At 37.6% G+C, this 12,897-nt stretch overlaps 1 protein-coding gene across 4 annotated transcripts; it reads left to right on the forward strand.

Moving 5' to 3' along the window:
* The first annotated feature begins 878 nt into the window (after positions 1 to 878).
* On the forward strand, positions 879 to 12,009 carry rnaset2 (ribonuclease T2). Of its 4 annotated transcripts, none has more exons than XM_017694085.2 (10): positions 879 to 1,144; positions 2,641 to 2,749; positions 2,847 to 2,901; positions 3,026 to 3,075; positions 3,178 to 3,235; positions 4,331 to 4,395; positions 4,514 to 4,627; positions 6,715 to 6,760; positions 7,368 to 7,439; positions 10,013 to 12,009. In XM_017694085.2, the coding sequence occupies exons 2-10, from the start codon at positions 2,682 to 2,684 to the stop codon at positions 10,235 to 10,237; spliced, it is 753 nt and encodes a 250-aa protein (XP_017549574.1). In that variant the 5' UTR covers positions 879 to 1,144; positions 2,641 to 2,681; the 3' UTR covers positions 10,238 to 12,009. The 4 variants fall into 4 exon arrangements, with proteins under 4 accessions (XP_017549574.1, XP_017549576.1, XP_017549575.1 ...); XM_017694087.2 differs by having other exon boundaries at positions 2,670 to 2,749; XM_017694086.2 differs by having other exon boundaries at positions 879 to 1,032.
* The last annotated feature ends 888 nt before the right edge of the window (positions 12,010 to 12,897 follow it).

Raw genomic sequence — 12,897 nt, forward strand, 5'->3', positions numbered from 1 at the left:
GACCTGTTGGTCATACCGACCCAGTGCAGCACACGGTTCAACGTCAGTGCAGCAGAGTAAAAAAATTGAGAGCACATACGTCGACCTAAATGATGAACTAACCTAACTGTGTAAATAGACCACAATATAGAAACATGTACACATATGCAGTCGTGACTGGCATGTTTCTTTTTTTCTGAATTTATACAAACACCATTTCATTTTATAGTAAATTAGTTTGGGCTGGTTTATGTTTATGAACAGAGACCTACAGATCAACATAGTAAAGGAGCTCATTTGTGATCCTGAGTTTAAAACTAGTTTTTATTAAACTTCAACTTGGAACTAAGTTGTAAATAAATCTTAAACTGAAACTTTGCTTGTGTGTAAAAAGTGATTTCAGAGCCACTCGGTTCTCCCTGATGGAAACTGTTTACCTTCAGTGTTTTGTGCTTATGATCATTTTAATAGACGTCAGCGTCACTAATTAATGACCTTCTATTAAAAGACTGGTTTACCAAGAGAGACACTGGAGGATTTTCACCTAAAATGAGTTCATGAAGCGAGTCTTGTTATAAAAATGATAACAGGACATCAGAGCCATAATTAATCTTTTAGTACTTTTACCGTCGATACTTAAGTACATTTGAAGGCAAGTACTTTAGTACTTTTACTCAAGTGGAGGTCTAAAGGGAGGAACTTCTACTTTTACTGGAGTAATATTTTACCTTGGGTGTCTCTACTTTAACTCAAGTACGTGGTTTGTGTACTTCGTCCACCACTGTGTGTGTGTGTGTGTGTGTGTGTGTGTATATATATATATATATATATCTCACGAACTATCACGTGTCACGTGATGCTGGAGCCACGTGATCACATGACCAGCTCATCCGCGCAGGCTCAGTGGGTGAAGCAGTGTCAACAGTTTCAACGCAAAGTTTGTTGTTTGCTGTGGCAGTGTTGGCTGATGTTTGAGAGAAGCTAAGAACTTCCTTTTTGCCTTGCTTATTGCTTTTAAACTCTCTTTTATAAAAGCGAAACGGAGACGCTGAGGTGAGGAACTTTCTCACGTGCAGGACGAGCTGGTAATAACAAAGCCGCCTTTGTCAGTTAGCTTAACGTTCTTAGCGCTAACTTTAATCAGGACGGAGAGAAACACACACAGGTAGGATAAACTGCTCTGCTCAGCTTTTGCTCCTCTTTTAGTCTGATTTTGTTCAAGCTTTCGTCTCTGTCCTGTGTCTTCGTGACTACTATTAGCTGTTCACCAAGTAACCAGAGTAAATAGCGGAGTTCCAGCACCGCTCCAGTGCTCGGACCCGCTGCTCGGACCCGCTGCTCCTGTTAATGTTTTCTGTTCTTTCTTTTCTTTTTTGATTAATATAAACACGACTCCAGAAAGCGCTTTAGACGTTATGTGTTTAAAGTATTTAGCGAACAATAAGACGTTATTGTATGGTTAACCATCATCTACAGTATCTGTATGAGCAATGATACACTAACGTTAATCAGAAGAAGTTATTTGGCTTTCGGGTGAAATTTATAAATAGCGTAAAAGGTTCACGCTACAGTGATATTATATCATGGAAGTAGGGCATTTAAGTGAAGCATACAGTGGTGGTTTCCTCATCTCAAGCAATTTATTGAAACAAAAGCCAACAGCAGTGGTGGGTATACCCCAGCAAAAATGCCAATGTCTCAATAACTTATGTGCCCTTGAGCATCAATTACAGCTTGACAGCGACGTCCCATGCTGTTCCCAAGTCGACTTGTTGTCTGCTGAGGCATGGCATCCCACCCTTCTTGAAGGCGGCCCTCAGGTCATTGAGGTTCTGGGGTACAGAGTTACGAGCCTCTGCACGGCGACTCAGCTGATCCCATAGCTTTTCTATGGGATTCAGGTCTGGAAAGTGCAGGACACTTCATTTGAGGTACCCCACTCTCCAGCAGCCGTTCCCTAATGATGTGACCTCGATGAGCTGGAGCATTGTCGTCCATGAAGATGAAATTAGGCCTGTGCTGTTCATGCAGAGACACAATGACTGGATTAATGATGTTATTCCAGTAGTATGGGCTTGTCACTGTACCGTTCACAAAGTGTAGAGCAGTTCTGTATTGACTAGACACACCTGCCCACACTGTAACACCACCACCACCACCTTGCCGTTACGCTCTTTGTTAGACAACAGCAAGTTGTGTAAGAAGTACTGAAACACTGAACAGTTGGACATGTGCATTCAGAAGTTTACAGAAGGTAACATTAAGTTCACCTGTAAAGGTTAGAGTGCATTTTAGGTTCATCCTGAAATTTCACCTGAAAGCCAAATAGCCCTGACTTTTTGTGAGTAGTGTATATGATATCATGAATATTCATTGTGTCATGTTACTAATCGTTCATTTTGGGATCATCTACAGCTCCACTTATCATTCTGAACACATCTAAAATTTTTGCAACTGTGTGAAATTGCCTCAAATTTGTACATTTGTGAGGAAACTTAACAGTTTGACATTTTTTTGAAACTCATGAAGTTGCACAGGAACATCATGCTAGGAAAATTTTAAATATTTGTCAAAAACAAGAGGTTTATATCACCAAAAACACTGATTCCAAAGTAGTGAGCAGTTGTGTGACTTTACATTAACCTCCTATTTTAAAAACAGTCCTGACTTGGGTCTGTCCTCTGGGTTAGTTCTGAAGAAGAATGAAGTCGATTGCGATCTTCCTGGTTCTTGGATATGTCCTTGTGTCATCGGTGGACATGTATTCTCGGTAAGGTGGATTTAGTTATTTGAAGTGATGTGTAAATCTCCAGTACACCATAAATCAGCATTCTGTTTATGTTATGGATGGACTGTTCTTCCTTTAGGCATGACTGGACCAAACTCATCTTGACTCACCACTGGCCAGAGACATTTTGCACTGTAAGAACCCAAGACATTTAATTGGTTTTATCAATAGAAGCTGTTAAACTAGCCTGCTTAGATGATATTCCTGTTATTAAGTGTGGTCCATGAGATTAACAGCATCTACTTTCTTTGTTTTTAGATGGAACACTGCACTGCAAACTTTAGTTATTGGACCTTACATGGATTTTGGTAGGTTCAAAATCCTAAAGGTTTGCTTGGTGGCTTAGGCAAAGCTTAAAGATAGGTTCACATTTCCAAACTCATTCAGATGAAAATGTCTTTGTGATACAGGCCTAACAGTGGTATCAGTTGCAACTCATCTTGGCACTTCGACCCAAGTCTGATAGAGGTATGTGAGCATGTTTCTTTTGGGTTAGAGGGTAAAACAGCCCCCTGTGGCTGCTACTGGCTGTCAACTGGTATGCTTTTTCTGAGCTTATACCAATATTGATGAACATGGCACCAAGGGCCAGTTAACCAGTACAACATGGGGCCAGTATTCATATAGCATACATTTAACATTTATAACATGAAAATCCCTTCAGAAAATGAATATAAATTAATGTACTGTGGAATGAAATCTTTTTTTTTTTTTTTTTTTTAAACACACATTTGTGGTATTTTGGTAGACATTCTTATCCAGAGCGACTTACAATTTGAGCATTTTTATACAGCTAAGTGAAGGTAGTGTTAGGAGTCTTGCCCAAGGACTCCTAGTCTACAGTGTAGAAGGCAGAGGTGTTACCCACTACACTACACCAACCACCATTTAAACAATAAGCATTTAAACATTATAAAATAAGGTGCATGGGGCCTCCAGACAGTATAATTATGTAAATGATAAAAAAGTGGTAAAACATCACTAAATAATTACAAACAATAAATGTTTGAATAACTCTTTAAAAATTATAATTAAATTAATTTCATATTATTGGGTGTTATTAAGTAAATTCATTACAAATTCCTGGATAATCAAGCACAAACAAATTTACAATCACATGAGGCAGGCCTTGGCTGTGGGCAAGACTCTGAGTCAAGCTGCTGAAGCTTTCATATTTGATATGTGATACTTAACCAATCCAGTAAGGCTGTGGCCGGGGCATTGAGCAGGGCAGTTCTGACGCAGTTGTGTTAAAGATGCATATTGGAAAGAAATTGTGTTGCTGAAAATGAAATGAAATGAAAGAAATGCTGACTCTAATTATCAGAAAAATAATATTGGCCCCTTGTGGGTGCAGACATGAAAAACTGAGTTATCTGTTCACGGCTTCAGTCAATCTCCTTTGTAGAAACTTTTTAATTTAAAAACAAGTTGCATGATAGATAGAGGCCTCGTACTGATATAAAATTTGAACAAAACAAAAGAGTATTTTGTCCACCACTGGATCTACATGCATCAAAGAAAATTCCCACATTTGCATGCTTCCATTTGTCTGATTTTCAGGACCTACTTCCAGAAATGAGAAAATTTTGGCCAGATCTTCTTCAACCTGCATCTACATCATTTTGGTATGACCGATAGAAACTGCAGGTTTCACTTCTGTAATGTTGTGTAATGTTTGCAGATACCACGACTACCACAACTTTGCATTTGAGCATTAATGGCCTTATTGTTGTTGTTATTCAGGAAGCATGAATGGCAGAAACATGGAACATGTGCTGCCAAAGATGAAGATTTAAACAGTCAGCACAAATACTTCAGCAAAGCCCTCGAGCTCTACCACAAGCTGGATCTTGATGGGTGGGTGAACATTTGAGTTTTATTAGGCCGTGCTTAAAGGAATTGCAAAATAGCACGATTATCCACCTGTCCCACATTTAGTTAATCAACAAGGATGTGTTTGGCATGCAGTGGTTGTTACTCCTTTAATTTAACGCTGGAGCTATGAGAGTAGCTTTGCTAACAAATGCTAAAATTATTAATTAATTAATTATTATTTATTAATTAATGCCTTGCAATAAGCACTGCTGTATAATGGTAGGAATATGCAACCGTTTAGGCACCACTGTTCGAAAGCCAATTTTATTGTTGATTTTCTAAGTGAAAATAAGTGAACACATCCTCTACAGAGAGACACTACTTTGTGCACATTTACTGTTTTTTTTTTTTTTTACTGAGTTTAACATATTGGGTGGGGGTGCATACAACAAGAATATGACCTGTGCAATTTATATTTATATGTATTTATATGTTTTTCTTTTTGTGATGTGTTAAACTCAGCAAATATAATATATATTTATATATCAGCAAATATAATATAAAGTATGCACTAAAATGTGCAGGAAAATGCTATATATATATATATATATATATATATATATATATATATATATATATATATATTTATTTATTTATCCCCTAGTAGAAGAACGTTTTTCACTTAGAAATCCAACACAACAGGTCATTTTCCTGGGGGTCTTTAAAGTTTTGCATTTAACTATATTTGTGCAGCTTGTGAATGTTCTTGATTATATGGCCAAACATATATATGAAATGGCTGGCTCAGTGCAATATAAGTAATACAGCGTTATTTATTTATTATTTTAAAAAATAATATTCATAAATACCCTGCTAGTGGAGATTGTAGCTAGACATTACGTTCTATAATCATTAGTCACCCATTAGTCTTTTCTTTAAATACATCCCCAAACCTTCTCTCAAACTGCTTCCAGTTCTTGGTTCACACAGACTTGTCAGTGTTGTTTAGGACACAGTACGATTTACTGTGTATTATAAAAACTTCACTGTGTAGCTGAAAGCAGTAGTGTAGATGTGTTAAATTCACCTCCCCACAGAACCCGACTCCATTTTGCATGCACACAGGCATGTGGACGATAAATTATACTTGTGATTTCTGTTGTTTTTATTTTTAAACATGTATCTCCTGTTACAAAATTCACTATTACCAGTTATCTATATACAGAAACAAGAGAAATTGAGAAAATGAAGTGTGGTGTCCAAATGCCTGCGTACATGAAGGGGGAGTTGGAATTTGGCTCCACTAAAACAGTTGTCTGCAGCATTAGTACATGCTATATGGATGGATAGACAGACAGGCAGAACTTTATTGATCCCGAAGGGAAATTGCAGTGTTGCAGTGACAAGACATATAACTGCACATAAACTTACACATATTAAGCAGATATAAAATAGGAATAATAAGACATAAATTAGGCAGACATAGAAAAATAGATAAATTAAGTAAACTATGAGAGAGTAGGAATAAAAGTCTATCTATTGCGTATTTACATAGCATATAAGACAGATTTGTTGTATTTACATGAGAGCAGGTGTTGCAGTAAGTGGTACGAGGTAGTTACAACACAATGACTATAAGCATAACTGAAAATCAGCAGTGTTTACAGTCTAAAGTGCATAGTGAAAGTGTCATTACAGCAGCAGGTTATGATCTATTGCGCAGCGTGTATTAACAAGAGTGGAGATACAGTGATGAATCTCGTTGTAGAGCCGTATACCAGTGAGTAAGAAAGATCTCACACGGCACTTTCTAACATAGCGCAGCTGTAACAGTCGGCCGCTGAATGTGCTTCTCTGTTTATCCCGTGTAGCATGTAGGGGTGTGAGATATGCAAGATATGAAATGCATATGTGTATACATATGAAATGCATAGTGAATATTTATAAGTAGATGAGTTCCACTCTTGTACAGAAGGTCATGGTCTGACAGAGTTTTGCAGTACTTGTTGCGGCACACCATGATTTCAATTAAGTCATTGCACAAACACTGAACAGAAACCAGGTCAGTGGTTGACGTGCTGTGCTTTCTCAAATCATCGCTTTTTTTTTTTCTCCCCCCCTAATTTTAGAGCCCTGAAGAAAAGCCAAATTGTACCATGTGAAAAGTACTACAAGGTGAGTGAGAGAGGCTCCTGGCTTCTGACTGCTGTAATTATAATGTGGATGGAACTGTTCCCTCATGCAGATGAATACAAAGTAGAACTAAATATTTTAGTCAGAATTTTGACCAGAAATGCAATGTGGGCTGTTCACAATTGATATTCATATTTTAGACAATGCAAAAGATGGGCATCAACACCATTCTTAGCACAATGGTGACCTGGTTTCTCCAAAAGCCTATTTATTTTAAAGATCATTGTAACTGGTCCTAGTTTCAAAGCAGTGCCCTTTTCTGCCATAATACTCTGATCTTTGTGCTTTGATTATTTGGGAGAAAACCCTGCGAAGCAGACCTTCCTGACAGTTGGTCACTGCTCAGACTGTGGGGTGTGTTTTTTTTTTTTTTTTTTTTTTTTTGTAAGATCATCATTCTGAGGAATGAAGAACATACTATATGAAAAACACATCAGCTGAACTTGTAAAGCAACTATGACTCATTGTTCCTGTTAGTCAGGTGACCATACTGAGCCACTGCTTGTTCAACTTATCAGTCTTGTGATGGTCAACTTTCTTGTGGCTGTCATTGTATATCATATGATGATTTCACTGTTCTTTTCTTTAGCTGGGAGATTTGGAGGAAAGCATCATGGGTTCTTATGGAGTAACACCAAAAATTCAGTGTGTTCCAGGAAAGGTAGGAGTCACAATTCCGTCCAAAACACATCAGGTATTAGGAGGTATTTTCTTCTGAAAGCTTGGGGGTGATGTATGTTAGACACACTGAAGACATGCCATCACAGCCTTTTTAAAGTGTAGTCTGTATAAAGTCTTTCATATAATAGCATATGACAGAAGAATGTTCAGACATTTCACTTAAAGACCGAGCAGGGAAAGTATCTTTAGCAATTCCTCATGGATCAGACTTGTATCTCACACCCTTGAGTTTAGCAGGCTGAAGGTTCTTTGCAAGGGGGCGCTATTAGTAGTTTTCTGTGCGTCATACCACCAAGATCCAACAAATGTATTTGTGTTTAAGATCATATATATTTTATCTCAAGTAAAGGCCCAAAACCATATTAACATGCATTATGTAAGAACATGGTTTTGTTTTGAAAGAACATTAAAAACTACTTTAAGCTACCTGGATAAATATTAAGTATCCTTTCTCTCTATCTATCTGCTTAACATTTACAGTCCCATATGAGGCTCCCTTTGGTGTAATTTTACAAGAACAAAAAATGTAAAAAGATCATTGGGATACCTGAGTTGATGGTTTTCACCCAGTGTGCTGGTTTGGGGGTTTTTACCCAACTTAGTGTGTGAGATAACAACTACGTCGCAGGGTTACAGACAAGCAGGCTTAGTTAAATGATTAAATATAACTATAATTCAGAATTTAAATCCTTTAAATCAATACCATATGTGGAAACATGTTTATACACATGCAAATTAACAATACCACATAAGTAAAAATCAATTGTTTGTAAGTTAAGAATAAAGTTTACCATAACAGCTGATCAGGCATTGAGCTTATGAGAAAAACAGGATTTTCTGGCCTAGCTGTTAAAAAAATAAATAAACAGTACACAACCACACCACAAATGCACACTGACAAACATTTCAGGTTATTACATATTCTCAAACAATGTGCCTTATGAGAAGGAACCAGCAAGCAGTACATTAAACATGAAAACATGAATCTTTTTGCCAAGCTGTTTGAGTTTACTGACAGTTTAGCTTTACATCAGCTAATACTTGCCAATAGCAATTTATTAATTCCACTGCTAAGGTTGTTGTCACATAAGTTGTTTAATATTCAGCTATAAATTCAGGTAAATATTGTATATTAACTAGTAAGGTGGAAATAATCCAATGTAAATCATGCGGCTGAACTACCTGACACTTTGGAAACAATCCAAGAAAGTGACCCAACACACTCAACCCTGCATTTTTAGAATGGGTGTTTTTTGTATATTTGGGGGAAAAAATCATGGGGTTGACTTTTATCATTACTGTCAATCACTGCTGTCCTGTTGCCACACAACAGTCTACATTAAGGCTAGTTTCGCAGGGCCAGATGTGAGCTTCTGACGAGACTGTCTGGGGACAACCATGAGAAGCTTTGGGCTGAATGTGAGTGTGAACATAGATTGGTTAAGGTGGGAACAACTGACTAAAAAATTTTTAAGCCAATCCGGTGTCTCCAGACGGCAGAGCTCAAAGTATTGAGGCGTTGGTGTGCTTGGTAGCACAGTCAACAAGCCGGTCATTGACCCATTGATGTAACATCAGTTTGCATCACTGAAGAGACCCCAGAAACCTCCAAATAAGCATGTAGGTGTGTCACTTTGTGTGACATAAAATTAAACATTACCTCTTTCAAGACAAAAACAGTGTGTTAGGTAACAATAGTGGTTTGCTAGCTAGCCGGTTTTGCATGTTATGAATTGTACTTTGTATGTTAAGAGCATGGACTGGAGGAATTTTCAGGTGGATTTTAAAAAGGGTGAACGTTTGTTAGCAGCACTTTTTGCTGCAATCCAGCACCAAAAAAATTAAAAGTTGTCCCCAGACTAAAGACTAGAAAGACTAAATCATGGGTTGCTGACCCTAAATATCAGGGGTCAGCAAGCAAAATGTTATAAAGAGCTATTTTATCCTTTCAAGAAAATATGCTGTAAATATGTCTCAGTGCGTGCTAATGTACTAGTATAGACTACTTTGCTCTGCTTTACGCTTCAGCTCGGCTATAGCCGCTTTTGTCGCATCTCCAGCGGGAAATGTTTATTTAAAAGTGGAGTAGTATCTTGTAAAATGTCTCACACTTGATTTTTATGAGGCTGAAGTCACTTCTCATTTGCCAGCTTCTCGTTTGGATTTTCCTGTTCCACTTTATGTGGTGCCTGAGGCTCCAGAATGTAACTGCTGCAGCATTTAAGGTTGAACGGGAAACTTTGAGCTGGCGAATGAGAAGCGACTTCAGCTTCGTGACTTCTTAGTGTTTTACAGATTCTTGTTGCAGATTAAACTATCAGAAAACCAGCTGGGGTGCTAATGAATGTATATGTGGCATGCGCCCGCCCCCGCATGTGCAAGCCACAGTATATTACTGTCTTGTTGATGTTGTTATTATTGTTACTGTTGATCGCTCTGGTATTTTTATTGTTACTGTTTTTGTTCTTGAGCACTGCAGAGAAATAGGAACAGAAAGTTCTGCCAGTGGTGAATATATTTCCCCATACTTATATGTTTCTTTTTTTTTTCCAGGGAGGCCAGTTCCAGACCCTGGGACAGATAGAGATCTGTGTTGACAAGCAATTTCAGCTGACTAACTGTGAGAAGACCAGTAAGGAGCTTCAGATCAGTGACAACGAAGTTCTGCCATTTGTCCTCCTCAGCCGCTCAGGATTCACAGTGTGTGACCCCTCTGTGCCAGTCTACTACCCTCCATTATCCGCTAAGCACAAAGGCCGAGGCTTCTTTAAGGCTTAGAGGTTTGCAACACTCCACGTGTGCTAGGCCTGTGGTGCAATTGCTGTTGAAATTTTTAGAGCAGTTTGGTTTCGCTGTTTTCCTGTGCCTGTTGATGATTGCAGAGCAAACAGGGCTTTCTTCGCTTGTTTTTACTGAAGTAATCAGCTTAATGTAATGGTCTGTACAAGGCAATTTACACTGGGCATATATTTTATATGATTTACATGATATATTACATGCATTAATTATATGCTGGAAAATGTGTTAGAAATGTAATGGGATCCCTGTTTATAGCTCGTTAGTTTGGCTATTTGAGTGTAAATTGTATGTTAAACCCCTAAGCATTAAAGAACATTATTGAATATTTTTAGAACATGTTGTATGTCATGGGATCATTAATAGCACAGCAGATTAAGTTGGTTTGGGTACGGTGCAATACCTCTCTTTTTAAGGCTAGTGGGTTTTGTTTTTTAGCTTTTTGCTTTGATGTAAATGTTTACACTGTGTACTTTTTTTTTCATCTGTCTTACTTTGTTTCACTTGAGAAGCTCATTGGTATTCTGACCACTAGGTGTCCAGATACAGTAAATGTGTGCATACAAGTTTTCAACACTAGGGGTCAGCACCTGCACTCTCACTATCTCTTCAATAATCAGGTGTGTTTTTAAACAAGGCAATGTGACATTTTATTAAGTTAGGGAGTAAAATCTAAGTTATTCAGAATTTGTCTTCTGAAGAACTTTTTTTCTGAGAATTACAGAATTACAGCCATTTTTCAAAAGGAAATCTGCATAATTGAATGGTTAAGATGTAAACAGAGTCTTTCAGAGTGGTTTGGTGTGAAATGCCCTGTTCTTGGGAAACTTACAGAATCTGAATTGTTCACAATGGTGGTAATAGGAACTACACGTCCACCTCTAAAAGCTCCCTCACTGAAAGTTACTACATGAAATGGTAATGTACTGATCACAGTGCCTGAGACATGGTTATTTGGTAGTTTTGATATTTCATTTATAGTAAATTGAATGTGTAATATACATCATGGCACTTTTTAACTGTCATCTGCGTTATGTATATTAACTCAGAAGATGTGTAGGTTCACTGGTGGTTTTATATAGTAAGTAAAATGGCTATATTTGTGTTGTAAACGTTGTGGTCACCACCACTGTAAAGAAATCTGAGTCAGTATGTTTCTCTGAATCATTTCACATCAAACCACTCTGAATAACTTTGTCCAGTGTTTAGATTATGCAGCAATTTTGAAAGATAAGTGGAATTAAGTTGAATTCTCCCATGTCGTTCTATTGATATGGATAGACAAATCTGGAGTGTAACCTGGGCATTTTATGTTCATGTTGTAGTAAAAGTAAATTGTAAAGTACTTATTTGATGTATTGAGAGGCCTTTAGTGCTGTATTAAGATATTAGCCATGTATCTGTTCATTGTAAAAGGCATTTCCATGAGCACTCCCTGCTGTTTGCCTACTGTGTGAGCACTGGTACAGTGAGATGATAGAGGCCTGTAGAGTTTAGATTTGTCCAGTTCTGCCAAACTAAACGCAGCGTTAATCTCTACCTCAAAGATGGCCATTGTTTATCTCGGCCTCGTAGGCAACTGTCAGAACAGTTTAGATTTAAATCGTGCTCCTTTCTGCTGGTGTGTCTTATCCCTGTAAATCCAAGGCTGTTTAATACTAGAAAATACTGATGGACATTTTACTTTTTTTTTAATTGGAAATTAAATTATTGTAATGCATTGAGTCAATTAAATGAAACATGAGCTCATTCAATATCAGTGGATTATTTATTTCATATTTAATACACAGTGAGTTTGCATATCAGTGATTCATTTCAGCTGTATAGTGCAAGATGTGAGTTAGGCAGATGGTGAAGTGGAAGAAAAATGCCCTAAATGTTACATTTACTAGAGTTAGTAATTAAATTGGGCCAATCAAGCAATTGTTTTACAAAGTTCATGGGAATTGAATTTATGATTTATATAATCATACATCACCTGTTTGCTGTTAGATTCTTAAGAGCCATTAACTCAAGAGCCTCAGAAATCTTTCTTGCAAATATTTTAACTTTAAAAATAATTTTTAAAAAAACATGAGTACATCCATAAGTTGACATCATTCATTAATACCAAACAGCTTGTCCATACAGTCTATATATGCAAACTATGCTGCAAAAACAGCCCAGGTTTAATTTGTTTTTGTGATTTGCATTTATCCACAAATTCAACCTACACTAGTTAGACAAAAAACAAAAAGCAGCCTGTTTGACCCCTTAAATGGGCCAGGGCTAACCAGTTGCATTGAAGTCCCTGTAGTTACTAAACAGTAAGCCTTAGTATGTAATAAACCTGAACTTTTAAGGGTAAAACTAAGTTACGACTGTGTTTTACATACATTCATACAAATGTCATAAATGCACCCTGGGGTCTTTGCTGCTTATAGCAAGAAACAGCCCTTATCATATGAGTGATATCGGCTTTTTCAGTAAAGGCAGTCTGTAATGGCACCAAACTGGCCTTCGCTGCTGGGCTCTTTTATTGCAGTGTCCTTGACTTGTGTCATCAAGCTTCTAAGCATTCAGAGGGTAGACAGAGTGCTTATTACTCCAGACATTGTGCTGTTTGTGCTCAGTGGAGCGTGCGCTGTATATGAGAGCACAAT

The sequence above is a fragment of the Pygocentrus nattereri genome, chromosome 5 (genome assembly GCF_015220715.1).
Source record: "Pygocentrus nattereri isolate fPygNat1 chromosome 5, fPygNat1.pri, whole genome shotgun sequence".
Taxonomy (NCBI): domain Eukaryota; kingdom Metazoa; phylum Chordata; class Actinopteri; order Characiformes; family Serrasalmidae; genus Pygocentrus; species Pygocentrus nattereri.

Coding starts and splice junctions, on each gene's coding strand:
- rnaset2 (XM_017694085.2), top strand. CDS start 2,682: ATGAAGTCGATTGCGATCTTCCTGGTTCTTGGATATGTCCTTGTGTCA. Junction 2,750..2,846: donor TCGGTGGACATGTATTCTCG/GTAAGGTGGATT, acceptor TTCTTCCTTTAG/GCATGACTGGACCAAACTCA. Junction 2,902..3,025: donor GGCCAGAGACATTTTGCACT/GTAAGAACCCAA, acceptor CTTTGTTTTTAG/ATGGAACACTGCACTGCAAA.